The sequence below is a fragment of the Schistocerca serialis genome, chromosome 5, assembly GCF_023864345.2.
Source record: "Schistocerca serialis cubense isolate TAMUIC-IGC-003099 chromosome 5, iqSchSeri2.2, whole genome shotgun sequence".
Taxonomy (NCBI): Eukaryota; Metazoa; Arthropoda; class Insecta; order Orthoptera; family Acrididae; genus Schistocerca; species Schistocerca serialis.
In genome coordinates this window covers 414544529-414560049 of record NC_064642.1, presented here as the reverse complement: position 1 = coordinate 414560049, position 15521 = coordinate 414544529, and the positions used below count along the sequence as shown (strand labels likewise).

General features: G+C 37.5%; 1 protein-coding gene across 1 annotated transcript in view; it reads right to left on the bottom strand.

The window, feature by feature from the left end:
- Nucleotides 1-11208, bottom strand: part of LOC126481262 (paraplegin) — a 91710-nt gene extending 80502 nt beyond the window's left edge. The window contains exons 1-4 of the mRNA XM_050104882.1: nt 10826-11208; nt 10481-10747; nt 7057-7194; nt 2587-2820 (exon numbers count right to left, since the gene is read on the bottom strand). Coding sequence (XP_049960839.1) covers nt 2587-2820; nt 7057-7194; nt 10481-10747; nt 10826-10981 — 795 coding nt within the window. The 5' untranslated portion in view covers nt 10982-11208. The remainder of the gene's footprint in view (nt 1-2586; nt 2821-7056; nt 7195-10480; nt 10748-10825) is intronic.
- Between the last annotated feature and the right edge of the window lie 4313 nt (nt 11209-15521).

Sequence of the window (15521 nt, the reverse complement as noted above, 5' to 3'; positions counted from 1 at the left end):
TGTGTGAAATAGCCTAAGATTCCTCCAGATGCTCTCTGGGAACCTGTGCAAATCCAACAGAAGGAACCAGTACAGTTCCAACAGAAGGCTAGTAATGTTGATGGGTTAAATAATGGTCATCATTGAAATGCATTTCTTGCAGAGCAACACAGATTTCTGAACAGAAAGACATTAGTTGTTACACTTGTGGCATGTGACAACAATATCCATTACAGTTCCACTGTACTATCATGTTAAAGGCATCCTGATTAGGCATGTAGGGACCTAGAGTACAGGTCGTGCTCCAGGTTCAGTCTTTTTCACCAGTGGAGATGGAAGAACATCAGCGAACAGAGGTTGAGTGTCCCAGGGGAATGGGGGATCTTGTTGTGCCTGGCAGGCCTTGACATGCACAACAAACAAAGAGGATCCCTCACTTTTCAAGTTTTCATGTAATTTCTATCTGTCTGGGGCATTAAGCCCCAGTGAAAAGTTAAATTCTGTAACATGTTCAGACTCTTAATGTGTGTTATATCACAGGTACATGACCAAATTTCTTGCAACAGCACAACACTCAGGACTTTGTAGGAATCCCTGCTTTAAGACATAACCACTTTGAAGTTTACTTAGGGAAGACATTTCTCCAAATACAATTTTGATAAGACCACAAATTTTGAACACAGAATGACTCTTCCATCTATCTGGGTAAAAACCAGTTGGCTTGATTTTGTTTTCCTCATATGCCATGGCAAGGAGGGAAAGTTCTTTGCATTGTAACAATCTGCACTGAAACATTCAGGTCTGTCTGGAGAGATTGATGGAGTCTTATAGTTACCCAGGCAAAGCAATTACCATCTGGTTTGATGGACATAGCCTCCACAAGGTCAGACATCTACTCCTTTGCATGTGCGGGGAGATAAAATCCTGACATTAATAGTGCAATACCTGTGTAGTGACAGAGCTACCATTGTGGGCACACCTGACAACCCCCATCCTCCCACATGGGTTGGTGCCATGCTGGGTATTGGTCAGTCCTCCATGCATGGGGTGCACTTTTGTAAAAACTGGAGATGGAACTGAGATGTGAAGACTACAAGCAAGTTAACAAAAATAAATTCTGCATATAAATAAAACGGAATAAGGCATAACCAATGCATCATGCACAAGCTAGTTTTTCAATAGGGAATCTGTGCTACAGAACAGGTGAAACAATATACAGTCTGTACATAAGTCCGGGAAAACTTTCAATTATTTATTGCACAAGAACTAAACATTGTACAGACATCATACATATTGCATTTTGAAGAGAAACTCTGAAAGTTTTTTTTTTCCTTTTCTTTTTAAACAAACATTCGATATATGAACCATGAGTGACCGGGCAGATGTCAATACAGTATTCGAACTATTGCCATACCCGTCCCAGCATGGCTTTGTCGACTGTGGCAGTCGCTTCTAGTATTCTCTCCTGGAGCTCTGCTACATCATGTGGTAGAGACGGTACATACACCAGATCAGTAATGTGTTCCCACAGAGAAAAGTCCCTGTATAATCAGAGAGTAAGATTGCAGCGCAGGAAAGGACAACAAAGTACTGCAATGGCCTGGAGCCCCTTGTTTGCCACCCATGTGCTCACAGAAGAGTTTTGGTGTCCCTGACAGCCATATTAATGTAGAATTATATACTAACTTGATCTGAGAGATGAATTCCGTATCAGTCAATCAATTAATGATTTCTTTTTCCTTGAAATTGAGGTCTAGGAATGACATGAGGCATCAGTACATTCTTTGAAGTGACACACACAATGCTTTTCTCTTTCAGTAATGGGTCTTCTTGCAGTGTTTATTTACAATATGTCTACTTATAGAGTGAGCCTGGTAGATGTATGACTTTTGTGGTTGGTGAGTATGTGATTAGTCACATATGAAGGTTTCATCTAAAATCGTCTGTGAAATCTGTTTGGAGTCATCGTTGTTATGAAGCCTGTTGCTATTGCTACTGGAGTTCATAATACGGATATCCCTTCCTTTGAGGCATATTTAGAATGAAAAGAGTGGTTTACATATTTCGTTTAATACTGATTCCCTGATAGGTTTGTGTAGTGACAAATGAGAAGTAATAGATTTACTGAAATGACAGGCACATTGGGGAGGAGATGAGATTTGTTAAATACGGTAATTTAATGTTTCTAACATGTGACCACCACTGGAATGTTGCATAGAATTTGAGTTGTAAGGTTTTAGCTGTCTAAAGCTCCATATACATTTTATTTAATAGTGGTTTTTCATTGTTCCTGACAGAGCACATGGGTCACCTTATGAGTCCTGTATGTCTGTCTATTGATGACATATTGGTCTACTGCTGCAATGTAGCTACACTAAAAAACACACAGGTACTATCTCTTAGGTGTAGAACAATGACAACTTTTTTCACTTTTCTCTCTTTCTTTCAGTTTCACAATAGCAACAGCACTCTTATGGAACAGAAAAACTTTTTTCTCTAAGTGGATATAAGCGTTCGTTATTCTTAGAAACTAATATTACTACTAATAATAAAAGCTATGAAGTGATAGTGAAAGAGTAAAAAATTCTGATACAGATTCACACTCACAAAGGCATCCATGCTGATCGGTGGTCTCAGGCTGCGGCTCCGTGAAAGCATGGATAATAAAAGACCAACCACAATGAGGGAGGCAAGTAGCTTTCCAGCAGTGTCAGTGCTCCGTTCGTATATAACAGGGACACCATTGTCTACTGTGATACCTAGCCTCCGCTCTGCCTCACGTAACTTTTCCTCGAACCTGTTGATGTCCACAATATTCATGTGGAATGTCCGATGATCAATCTATAATTTTACATTACAAACTTATTAACATGAAACCAGAAATGACATCTACAATGACATACTGGGCCATTCCATATCAAATCACCCAATAAAAAATAAATTTTACACCCACCTCCGTAGATTTTCATGAAATTTGGCTCAAATGGTTCTAATACCATCCTGACAACACCTGCAATTTTTTTTTCTGTATCTCTTACAGTTTTTTTTATAAATTTTTAAAGTTTTTATGTTTTGCGTCTTTTGAACCTTCAGAAATGGTCAATTTAATTTGTATTCAAAACTTTAAATTTGCTTATCTTAAAAACTCTTTTAGATAACATCATGAATTTTTGCAGCAAGTTCATTTATTATACATATTTGAAGATAAAAATGATGCTATTAAAATATATTAACATTTTCTATGAAAAAAATATATATATGTATTTTTTTCTTTTTTTTAACGGATGTTTTGTTTTATAAGAATTGCAATATCTAGAGTCTCAGACCTGATAGAATGCTCAAATTTGTTTTAATTTACTCTTAAACATATAGGCTACTTGATAAAACAAAAATAATGATGGCTTTTTAACATGGTTATTAATTATAGTAGATTACATTAGAATTATGTACAAAGATAGTTTACTTAGGACACTTATGTATAACCCAACTGATTGCTTGAAACATTGAATTTTTTGAGTAATTTTGTCTTTTTAATAAACATTAATGCTGATTCAAACTGTTTTTCCACTTCATCCAAGAGCTTTCAGTTCTTTTGCTGCAGTCTTTTTTGAAGTAATACATTCTCCCAGTGCCGCTTGATTGAGGTGCGTCTACTACACAGACTATGTACTCCAAAGGCACTATGCAGGAATCTTCTCTTTCAGGCCAACAAAATGATGCAGCGGGTCCTGAAGGATGTAGAAATAGAATTTCTGCATCTTCTTCATCATTGAATATTGTTTTTACCAGTCCAAAGTACCAGTTACCATTATAATTTTCAGCCACATAGCTATTTATGGATGGTTCAACACGAACCCAATCAGAAGAACAATGGAAAGAAAAGACTAAGGAGGGTTTTACACTATCTGTAGTCCTTCTAATTTCAAGGTTGTTTGTTGGAAGTGGTTTGAAATTATGAAAACTTCTTGTTCCAGGGATGGTTCGGGTTGCTGAAAAACGTTTTTCTAGTTTTAACCGTAGCGAATCAGCTTTTTTTTTGTCAATAAAGTGAAAATGAATGTTTTCAATATTTTTTTCACAAAACTTATATACATTGATTGCTGTCATTATTTGTTCTTTGTCTGAAAGCCGTAGACTGGCTTTCCTTAAAATTCTTTTAATAGTTCCTCCTGGGCCATCACAAATTGACTTCCCATGACTTGTTGCAAAAAAAGAGTGTTGGGCCTTCAAAATAAAGTCTCTCAAGTGTTCAGTCAAATTTTTAAAACTGTTTCTATTTTTGTACTGCCCAGCACAACCATCTGTAAAGTAGTGAACTGAGTCAATGTCAGTATGATGTAATGACAGCCACTTTGTAATTTCTTTTTGTACAAAGTTAACAAAACCAATGTCATGTTCTTGGTCATCACTAATAAAACAGTGGTTGGAAACAAAAACATTGTTTTCCTCATTTCTTAGAAAAACTCCAACTGGGTGTAGAGTACAACCACCTCTATTCCAGAGGTAACTTTGGATCTCATTTTGTATAACAAAGGAATAATTTTCACTGAAATCCATCACAATAATTGCTGTTTTGGGTGGTGGGTCTTCTTTCAATCTTTTAAAGGCTGCTGATTGGGATTTTGCTATAAACAAGTGTGGGGTGAGCTTTTCCAATGACCTAACCAATAAAGAAATGTAGTCTTCAACACTGATAGACTGTTTGATCTTTCTGCCCTGTCTGTGTTAACCCACTGACTGATTACAATTTCTTCTTCTAAATCATAATATTCACTTAGTTTTTCAGTTAAGCACTCTGTTAGTGCAGTATTTGCAGGACAGCTGTTGCAATGATGTAGCATGCAGTTTTGGTTTTCTGTGTTGCACACAAGCATCTTAATTCAGTCTTTATAAGATTCTTCAATTTTCACAGCATCCAGTAACAGTTTAACATTCTGGTGGATACTGCATACACATACAGTGTGTGTGCCTGCAGCACCAGCAAGGATACACCATTTAGGTCTCAAGAAACAAAATTTTGAAAATACTACTTCTACCTCGGGATTCTCCCATTTGAAAGAATAATAGAGTTCTCTCAAGTTACACAAAATGAGTCTTTTTTGCATGTACACATTTTTTTGAACACTTACTTTGTCTTTTGTTCCAGGTAGCACTCTGGAACTTTCATCCTTTTCATAAAAATCTGTTACAAGTCTTACTGTATTTTCAGAAAGAGTTTTACCTTTTTTTGGACCAGGAGTTTCCAAAATACCCTTTTCAGATTTTAGCTTTCTAGCTTATCGCACCATGTACTCACTCACATTAAATTCTTTCATCACTTTATTTCGACTCCAAGAATCTGGAGCCAAGGTCAGAATCTGGATTTTTCTAGACCTCCCAACAGATGAAATCTTCTCTTTCATAAGAGAAATCATTACATCAAAATCCTTTGCTTTCTCAACCACACTTTTATCTTCTTCGTCATCATCAGAACTTGGTGCATCATATTTTAATGCTTTTGAAACCGCCTTTTTTTGCAATCTTTTCAATACTGCTAACCTTCCTTTGAAAATAAGACCCTTTACTTTGTTCTGACAAGCCATGAAGCTTTATCGGTGTTAAACCTAAATAATCAAGAGCAATGTTTGTTTGTACGAGGGATTCATTTCTGGATCCCAATGATTCTAATTCAACCATGACTTCATCATCTGTTTCACTTTCATTGACTTCAACTCTTAATTTTTCCTCACAAAAGTTACGGCATGTTGAGCAAAGCTTTTGTCCAGGTTTTATGCTAATATTTTTTGTCAGTAATTGTTTAGGAAAATCCAAGCCTACACTTCTCAACGATTTTTTGATGGGCTTTTTGTGTTTTTTTAGTGGGTCTACACATGTTGTTTGATACTTTTCAAAAATATTTAAAAAGTAGTAGCTGTGGTGTGAACATATATTCTTAAATTCACACAGATTAATTCCAAATCGTAAGTGGATCAAATCTTTTTCTTCCTCACTCAATTCTGATACCGGTTGTAACTTTTTTGAAGGTGTGTAGGTTGTTTGGAAACAGTCAGATTTTTTAAATAACCCTACACTACAGGTTTGAATATCTGACATACTGATTTCACTTTTGGTCTGATTACTGTTCTGGTTACTTTTATAGGATATTGGAAAAGAATCTCTGTAAACTAAGTAACAGTACTTACTGAGAGTTCGAATAAACTTAAATAAAATACTATCCAAGCACTATTTAACACTGTAATAATTTTTTACTTCAAAACACGGGAGTAACAAAACAAAATCCAAGTGTACATTGTTACTCCAAGAAGACAAAAACTTATTTTCGGTGTCTAAGTCACTTGGTACTTTTTATTTTTAAAATATAATTAATATTATTTTAAAAATTAGATAACTATTAAACAGGTTAAAAAGCCAACATTATTTTTCTTTTGTCTAATAGCCTATACAATTAAGAGTATTTTAAAACAAATTTGAGCTTTCTATCAGGTCTGAGACTCTAGATATTGCAGTTCTTGTAAAACTAAACATCCGTCAGCTAAAAAAAAAAAGCCACACACACACAACCTTGTACATTTTTTTTCCATTTGGAAGATTATAATATATCGTTATGGTAATTTTTTTTAACATTTAGATATAATACACAAACTTATTCCAAAATTTCATACTGATATCTTGAGTATTCTTTAATATACAAATTTTTTTAGTTGTGAGGACACGTTTAAGTTACAATTTCTGATTGCTGAAACAACGCCAAATCTAAAAACTTTAAAAATTTATTTAAAAAAAAAAAACTATAAGAGATAGAGCAAAAAAATTTTACAAGTGCTTTCAGGATGATAAAAGAAGTAATTGTACCAAGTTTCATCAAAATCTGACTTGGTTGGTGTCAAGGCCTGGGTGACTTGACATGGAATGACCCTACTATGAGTGATAGCTATTACAGTGTTAAAAAAGCAAAACTAACAATAGCACTTCCACCACAGAAAAGTCACTCTGAAACAAGTTAGCAACCAAAAGCAGACACCAAATATGGTTTCTAACTAAAAAGAAATGCTGAAAACAACAAAATTAAAATCTTACTTTTTTCCCTTTAATGATGGCTCCTTCATGCAGCACAATTGTAACAATATCCACATCTGGCCGGACAATGACTTCTTCTACCTCGCCTTTGGCCAGCATATGATGAACAAATTCATTCCATGACACATATCTTATTACCTGAAATAAATAAAAAGTTTAATAATGATAAACTGTGTGGAAACTGGTTACTAGATATCTAATCTAAATAGGCCTAATGTTGGGGCTGTATCTTTTGGGTACACATACACTATGAAATCATAGTTTGAATACGTGGGATGGAAGTTGAAGTAAAGAAGGTATGTTAGGGAGTTCAATTACCAGGTCAACTGAATTTACTGATATCAAATGTAATCTTCATACTGTAACATAATGACAACATGGCAAATGAAGTTATACATGCATAGATGTGAAGAAAATGGAACACTGACAATATTTTTTGTGTATATACTCCTTTTTGGGAAATACAGAAGCGTCCGATCCCGCCCGTCTGCTTTGACCCATGACGTCACAAATATGGCGGAAACAAAAACAAACACACACACTTTCCACAAGAAGCCTAATGACACTAACGGGACAAGCGCGGGAAATGGGGTGTTTTGGGTGGGGGGCAAACTAAATATAAACAAATTTAGGCGCCTTGCGTAGCTACAACGTGTAAGTGAAGACAGCCATGCATGAATACCTACCCACCTCCCCAGGGGTCGTAACCCCTGCAACCCATAGAAGATAAAGATGCTTCAGTAACTGATTAGTGTTTTTTGTCTTAAAAAAAAAAAAAAAAAAATCTCACGGGATAGAACGAACAGATCAGAAAGATAAATATAATAAACTAAAACAGAAATTGGAGGAAACAGATAATTAAAATAAGTAATAAGTGTTTTTAAATTTTAAAAAAAATCTCACGAGATAGAACGAACAGATCAGAAAAGTAAATAAAATAAGATAAAACAGAACTGGAGACAGCCACACTCAAACCAAACTCCGCGCCGTCATGACGTCACACACGACAACACCCTTACGTCACGGGTCAAAGCTGATGCGTTGGATCGGACACTTCTGTCGACCCCCTTTTTGGAATGTAGGTTGTGCTGACAGACTGATCTTCAATGTAGTCCAAGATAGTTAGTTTGAAATGTAACAGTTAAGTTATGGGTTGGCAAAGCCAACAGGAAGTCTCACTTGTGGTGACAATGATCTGTAGTGTAGTCTGCAGTCTACATTAAGTTGAAAGGTGACAGCATGGTTCTGAGTATGCCGTCCATGTTTTATATTAATGATCTTGCAGACAACATTGATAGTAACCATAAGCTTTTTGCAGGTAATGAAATTCTGTCTGTAAGAAGCTGTGAAAATAGTGTTGAATCTTGATTACGAAAAACACACATCCTAGTTAGTTAGTGTTGTTTTTAACGTCCCGTCGACAACGAGGTCATTAGAGACGGAGCGCAAGCTCGGGTTAGGGAAGGATGGGGAAGGAAATCGGCCATGCCCTTTCAAAGGAACCATCCCGGCATTTGCCTGAAACGATTTAGGGAAATCACGGAAAACCTAAATCAGGATGGCTGGAGACGGGATTGAACCGTCGTCCTCCCGAATGCGAGTCCAGTGTGCTAACCACTGCGCCACCTCGCTCGGTCACACATCCTATGACTATAATATAAATGAGTCACAGTTGGCTTTAGTTGGCTCATACAAATACTCAGGTGGAATTATTATTTTGTGGGGAGGGGGTGTATGAAATGGAACAGCTAAAGCAGGCGCTGGACTGTGGTTCGTTGGTAAAATACTAGGGTAAAGCAAACAGGAGAAACGAAGGAAGGAAGGAAGGAAGAAAAAAAGAAATCATGCAACCCATTATCATGCAACCCATTCTAGGATAGGATGTTACTGAATTTTGTGGGACCCATACCAAATAGGACAAAAACTGACAAACTGGACACTGACCAGATACAAAGGAGGGGAAAATTAGTGGTCACAAGTTCATTCACATCGTGGAAGAGAGTCACTAAGAGTCTACAAGAAATGAATTGCAAAATCCTGGAAGATAGATACAACATATCCTGTGAAAACCTGGCCAACTTAAAAAAATCTCCAGAACCAACTGTAAATGTTGAATCTAGGAAAATATTAAAACTTATAGGCATTACTCTAATAGGGATCGCAAAGACATTATTTAAAATATAATTCTCTTTCAACGTTAATCTCTTCTTCTTAATTTCACAGGCACTTGTTATGAACCAGTAAGACAAAAACATTGACAAGCACTGGTACAAAAAAACATCTAAGCAGAGATACGAAAAACACAGTATATTCTCAATGTGAAAGAAGTACTATTATATGTGCTTCAGAATATTGTTAGATGGCAGAAACATACACAGGTGCAGATAGTTTAATGTACATTAAGCATGTTCCTTTTATATATATTTACACAAATATCTCAAATCTACTTGTTCCATGTTGTAACATTTAATCATGCTAATAATCCATGGAACATGAAACTAACTTATTAGCTAACTAATAAACAATGCTTGCAGATGTTGATACTTTAATATTATAATCATAATAAATATCGGGTCTAGTGCAGCAGGGGATACAACCCGTCGGCTTTGGACAAGGACGTCACAAGCCGCCAGAAAGCAGTTTACCATTTTCGCTTTTGCTGTTATGTTTCAGTTTAGTTTTTTTTACTGATTGCTTAATAAAGTGGATCTGTTTATTCTATCTCGTGAGATTTTTTTTTAAAAAAGTAAAAAAACACTTATCAGCCACTGAAGGGAGCTACAACACTAAGAAGAATCGCTTCTCGATTGGCCACTTGTGACGTCATTGTCCAAAGCCGACGGGTTGTATCCCCTGCTGCACTAGTCCCTAAATATCTACTTCACAGAAGCCAAAATAGACTTCAGTGACTAACCCTCTCTAAATACTCTGTTATGTAACCAACTTTCTAGAAAAGTAGCTTTCTTTTAATAATGTGTTACATAACTTGATATTTGCCACAGACAGAATGAATTTTTATAGGAACAATTACAGTAAACAGTCCAGAGAGAGAGAGAGAGAGAGAGAGAGAGAGAGAGAGAGAGAGAGAAATGGTAGATATACATATCTATGATGAATGAACAAAGAAACATGATGTAAACATTGAAGAAGTTACACAACTATTGAAAGGAAACTTGCTACATAGACTGTCCTATTTACACAACTGTCATCACGCTAAACTCTGTAGGAAAACATTCATCTGACAGTACAAGATTAATACCTAAATCATTCGGACAAACCACAGCATCATGTTGATGTGAAACACATATATCTACATCATCAAACACAGCTCACAGATGATCATGCCCAGAGGGGCCTTTTAGAGAAGGATTCCTATTGGTCTACAGCTAAATTTACAGACAAAAAAGGTTATACTTCAACAAACCTCAGGCTGGTTGCTGCTTGGAAATAGCAGGGAAACAATTGCTATTAGCATGTATGCAGTCAGCATCCAAAGAAATGCTTTCACAAGTAAAGACGATATCTTGTCGTCTTCTTCATCTTTATCAGGTTTCTTTCCTGGCTGTTGAGACTGTGGTCTTGATGTGTGTAGACATCTGATGAAGTTGTTGTTGGTGCCAAGAGTCTTCGGTTGGGATCTTTGTATAAGCTTGAGAACTGCAGTGTATTCTCTTTTTATTGTTCTCAGGTCCTAGATGACACACACGGACTTTTGCATTTTACTGAGTAAAGTAAATCAAAATATCATACACAAAGCTCTATTACTTACTCGCAGATTTAACGGTATGATATTACCATTAATCGTATTACCCTTCCTGCTGATGTTCCATGCAGATTGAAATGCAGGCCTACTGTTACAGACTTGCCTAACAAAGGCACTTTTTGAAACTGCAGATGCACACAACTTACTTAACAGGAAATTCATTTTTATTCCCACTCTCCTTTTCGAAAAACCTCGAATTAACAACGCTGAACTGAGTAACTCACATAATTTTTTAAAAAATCTGGTCAGATAATTAGCTAAAAGTTCTCTTGGTCATATTTTGATGTACTGACATCGCGTGCTTGACACAAAACTAAAACATGTAAACAAAGTCACATCCAATCACTTCGCTCCGCCTGCGCAACTCTGTAGTCTCTAGTCTGTACTAGAGGTGGCAAAAAATAACGTAACTGATAGAAATAACCGGTTACTGAGAAGTAACGGTTACTGCGATAACCGTTCCTCTGATTCTGGCAGTTATTTCAATAACTGTTTAGTGTCAACAGTGCCTCGCGCCATCTGTTGACCGAAGATCGTACTGCGCATTTGGAGGCGTTCTATAGACCATGGGAATAACTGTGAGACTGCGCGCCATCTGTTGATAAGAACTGTGTACTATTTCGTGGGCCTTCGTTACTTTTAGCATAAACAATTAAATAAAGTTAATGTCCGAGCCGTGGCTGATAGGAGCTGCAGTACAGGCATTAACAAGTACGGTCGTTCCTTTAAGCCACCGCCTTACGTGTTAATTTAGCTTGGACGGGTAGTACAAGGAAAGTTACTAAGGAATTCGAGCGACTATGGAAATAACTGTCAGAGCCGGTATTCTCCTCTGGCAGTTATCGTTATTGGCTCGTAGTTCTAGTTCTCTGGTAGTTATCGGGCTACCACCACAGATAACCTGGAAGCTGGTAACGGAATAACTGTGTGTCTAGACGTTCCTGACTCGGTGACTCCAGTTAAAGGTCGTAGTTCCAGGTGATATTTCCAGAGAGGATAGTAACTGGAGCGAACAAATATTTTCGTACTGCTACGGAAATAGCCGCTGGCCATCACGAATGACAAATAACATGTCAGAAAGTATAACATAATACAGTGGAATATAATAATTATTATCCTCATCATTTGTCAGGAGATTGTCAAAATACGTGAATATATCACACTAACTGCTAATATTTACAGAATTGGTACACTGACAGAATAAAACACAGTTACGTACTTTTAATAAATTTATCGTACACAGAATACCAGATCTTGACTGTTGCAACCAAGTGCTGTCAAAACTGAAATATAGCAGCATTTTTACCTAAGCTGGTCTATCAGTCTCTGTTACGATATTCATCTACAGAGTAGAAGGAGGGGTCACTGGAAGCGTCTGATTCCACCCGTCTGCTTCGACGTAAAGGTGTTGTGGTGTGTGAATGTCATTACGGCACGGTGTTTATGAGTTGGTTTTTGTGTGTGTGTGTGTGTGTGTGTGTGGGGGGGGGGGGGGGGCTGTCGATCTAGGTTGCAGTGCCGGAATTTGCTGGTGGTAATTAATTTTTTTTTTTTTCTAGCTGTGATGTTTTGTGTATTTATGAAGTATTGAATGTGATTTAATTTATGTAGGGATGATTGATTTGTGAACTTTTGGGATTGTGGTTTTATTTTTCGCAGTTGTAGGTGTTGGTTTTTTGGCATCAGTAGCTGTGGTGGACCTATATAGGTCACCGGATAATGACCGATTCCCATTTTCATAATTGTGTGTGTTGATGTTTTAGTATCGTCATCTGAGGTTGACCTATGTAGATAAAGGGAAATGTCTGATTCCAATTTTCGTACTTTTAGTTGTGGGTATTGGTGTTTTGGTATGGTCACCTATAGTTGACCTATATTGTTCAAGGGAAGTGTCCGATTCCTGCAGATTTTTGTTGGTGTAGCAGAATGCTGTATTTTTTTTTCTTTTTGTTCTTCATTTTGTGTTTTGGGATCATGGTGTGTTTTTTTTTACTAGCTTGTCCTCACCCTAAAACCCCCAACTTCCCGCAGTTGTCCCATTGGTTTGATTGTATTTTTGGTGGGAAATGTTATTGTATTATTTATATGTAACTTCGTGTTTGTTGCCATGTGTATGTAGTGACGTCATAGACACACTTAAAGTAGACATTTCCGGCATATTGATGATGGGTGGAATCAGACACTTATGTATCAAATAGTCATTCAAACACACTGTAAACCGTGCCTTATCTGAAACCAAGTTTTTAATGGTTTTTCACTTGCTGGCAGCTTATTGAAAATACATGTTCCTGAATATTGGACCCCTTTTGGACCAAGGTAAGTAATTTTAGGTCTTTATGTAGATTGCTGTTCCCATTTCTAGTACTGATATTATGTATTAAGCTATTGGTTGGAAATACTTGTAACAAATTTCATTAAGGAATAAATATACTAGGAAGCAGTGGTTAGAATACAAAGTTCCTTGAACAGGTTCCTACATGATGTTCTTGAATTGATACCACAAACGATTTTTATTACACGCTTTTACATGCGAAAAACTTTTGCTACGTTTGATGAGTTACCACAGAATATGTTCCCTTATGAAATAATAGAATGAAAAAATGTGGTATGCCCTTCCCAACTGAATTTATTATCGAGTTGTAGTCCCAGAAATGTAACACTGTCAACCTTTTCGATCTGCATGTCTTCATATGTTATAAACATGCTGTCGCTGGAGAAATCGAGCAGTTTGCAAATCTGACATAAAACTTGGATTAGCGTACTCACACTTTCCCCAATAGCACTAGCTTTTACAGCACAGGAGTAAACAAATCTGTCACATTACGTATATTTTTTGTTGTATTACAAGGCTGTACACTTTATTCTATTATGTGAGCAGCACAAGAAATTAAGCTTCGAATTTAACCTACAGTACTCAGTTTACATATTACTTCATACTTAAAAACGCACGTTGTTAACATTTTACTTAAACAGTGCTTTGGCGAAGTTCCGCGTACTTTCTGTCGCAGCTGCGAAGATAATATTTCTAATAGCGACCGATAACCTACAAACATATAATCTGAAACACTAATAATCGTTCTAATATCAACTAAAATGTACCCGGAGTTAATAAGCTGAGGTTATGACACGATTCATACGACATTCCTGCTATTTCACACTACTCGCAGTTATACTGATAACTAAACTGATGGATACCAACTATGTCGTTATTTAACTGTCGGAGTTATCGGTATTCGCTAGCGAAAAATAACTTGGCAGTTATTAATAACCGTTAACGATAACGGTTATCAGAGAATAACTGGAACTGTGATAACGGTTACTCCAGAATAACCGTTTGGCCCACCTCTAGTCTGTACTGCTTAGTGCTTACGAAAGAGTCTGCGGTCACAGAAGTTTATTACCTTTGACTACTGTCAACTTGTGAGTACAAAATATTCGTCGTCAAGACAATCATGACTTTCCACTAGTATAAGTCAGAACTACAAATTAAAATGCGTTTGTTCGCCCATGATATAAACGGTCTTCTTTTAACAATCAGTTTTGAACCTGGATCAGATCGTATAGCCGGGTTCCGTATGCGGTGAAAAGTTGCAGTCGAATACTCACACCTATCTTGTACTAATCAAGATCCGTATGTTAGCATTCCATTTGTTCTACGAAGTGTAGGCTGGCATGACAATTACAGGCATAAAGTTATTATACCTCTCTCTCTCTCTCTGCCAGCATCTGACAGCTTCACTGTTTCCTTAGACAGAAATTCGGAGAAATTTGTAACAATGAATGGCGGAGATTAATCCGTAACAGAGAGATAGAATATTGTCTACTTGCTTGCTTCGTATCAGTATAAGCGACTGAATCACACTTCACACCCGTATTCCATGCTCAGAATCGACGATAACAGCTTGTGGAAGACTACCTAACAGTTATTAAGATGATTCCACCGCATCCCGTCGCTGAAAGAGGATGACGACATCAAGGATCATTACGTCCACATCGTGGTGGAGCGAGTACCGGTGTTCCTCGACAACTGTGATGACGACGACCTGATCAAAAACGTCACAGAAGAAGAGTTCCAGCAACAATTCGCAGCCGGCCTGAGTTACCGAGCGGTTCTAGGCGCTTCAATCTGGAACCGCGCGACCGCTTCGGTCGCAGGTTCAAATCCTGTTTCGGGCGTGGATGTGTGTGATGTCCTTAGGTTAGTTAGGTTTAAGTAGTTCTAAGTTCTAGGGGACTGATGTCCTCAGATGTTAAGTCCCATAGTGCTCAGAGCCATTTCAGCAATTCGCACATGTACAGCCCAGGAAAGTAGGGAGGAGCGACAGGATCGACAACATGCTGCTGAAGCGACTGTTGTCAGGTGCAGTGCGAGTCATGATAGCGATCTTTAGATCTGTGCTGGGGACCTGCAGCTATCCCTCTGTGTGGAAATATCTGGAGACGGTAGCAATTTCTAAAGCGGGGAAGGACGACAGTCTGGTGCAAAATTAATTACATACCTATAACTTTAGTGCTTCTCTCTTCAAGATCTTCGAGAGACTGTACTCCAAGCAGCCACAGCGCCATGTCAATGAAGAAGACCCGCTGCCTGACGGATAGTTTGGCTTCAGAGCCGGCCATTTGACGCAACACCAGTCCCTGATACTGGAAGAGTAGGCGATAAGGGTACTGGAGCATTATGAATATCCTTAGGGCACTGCTT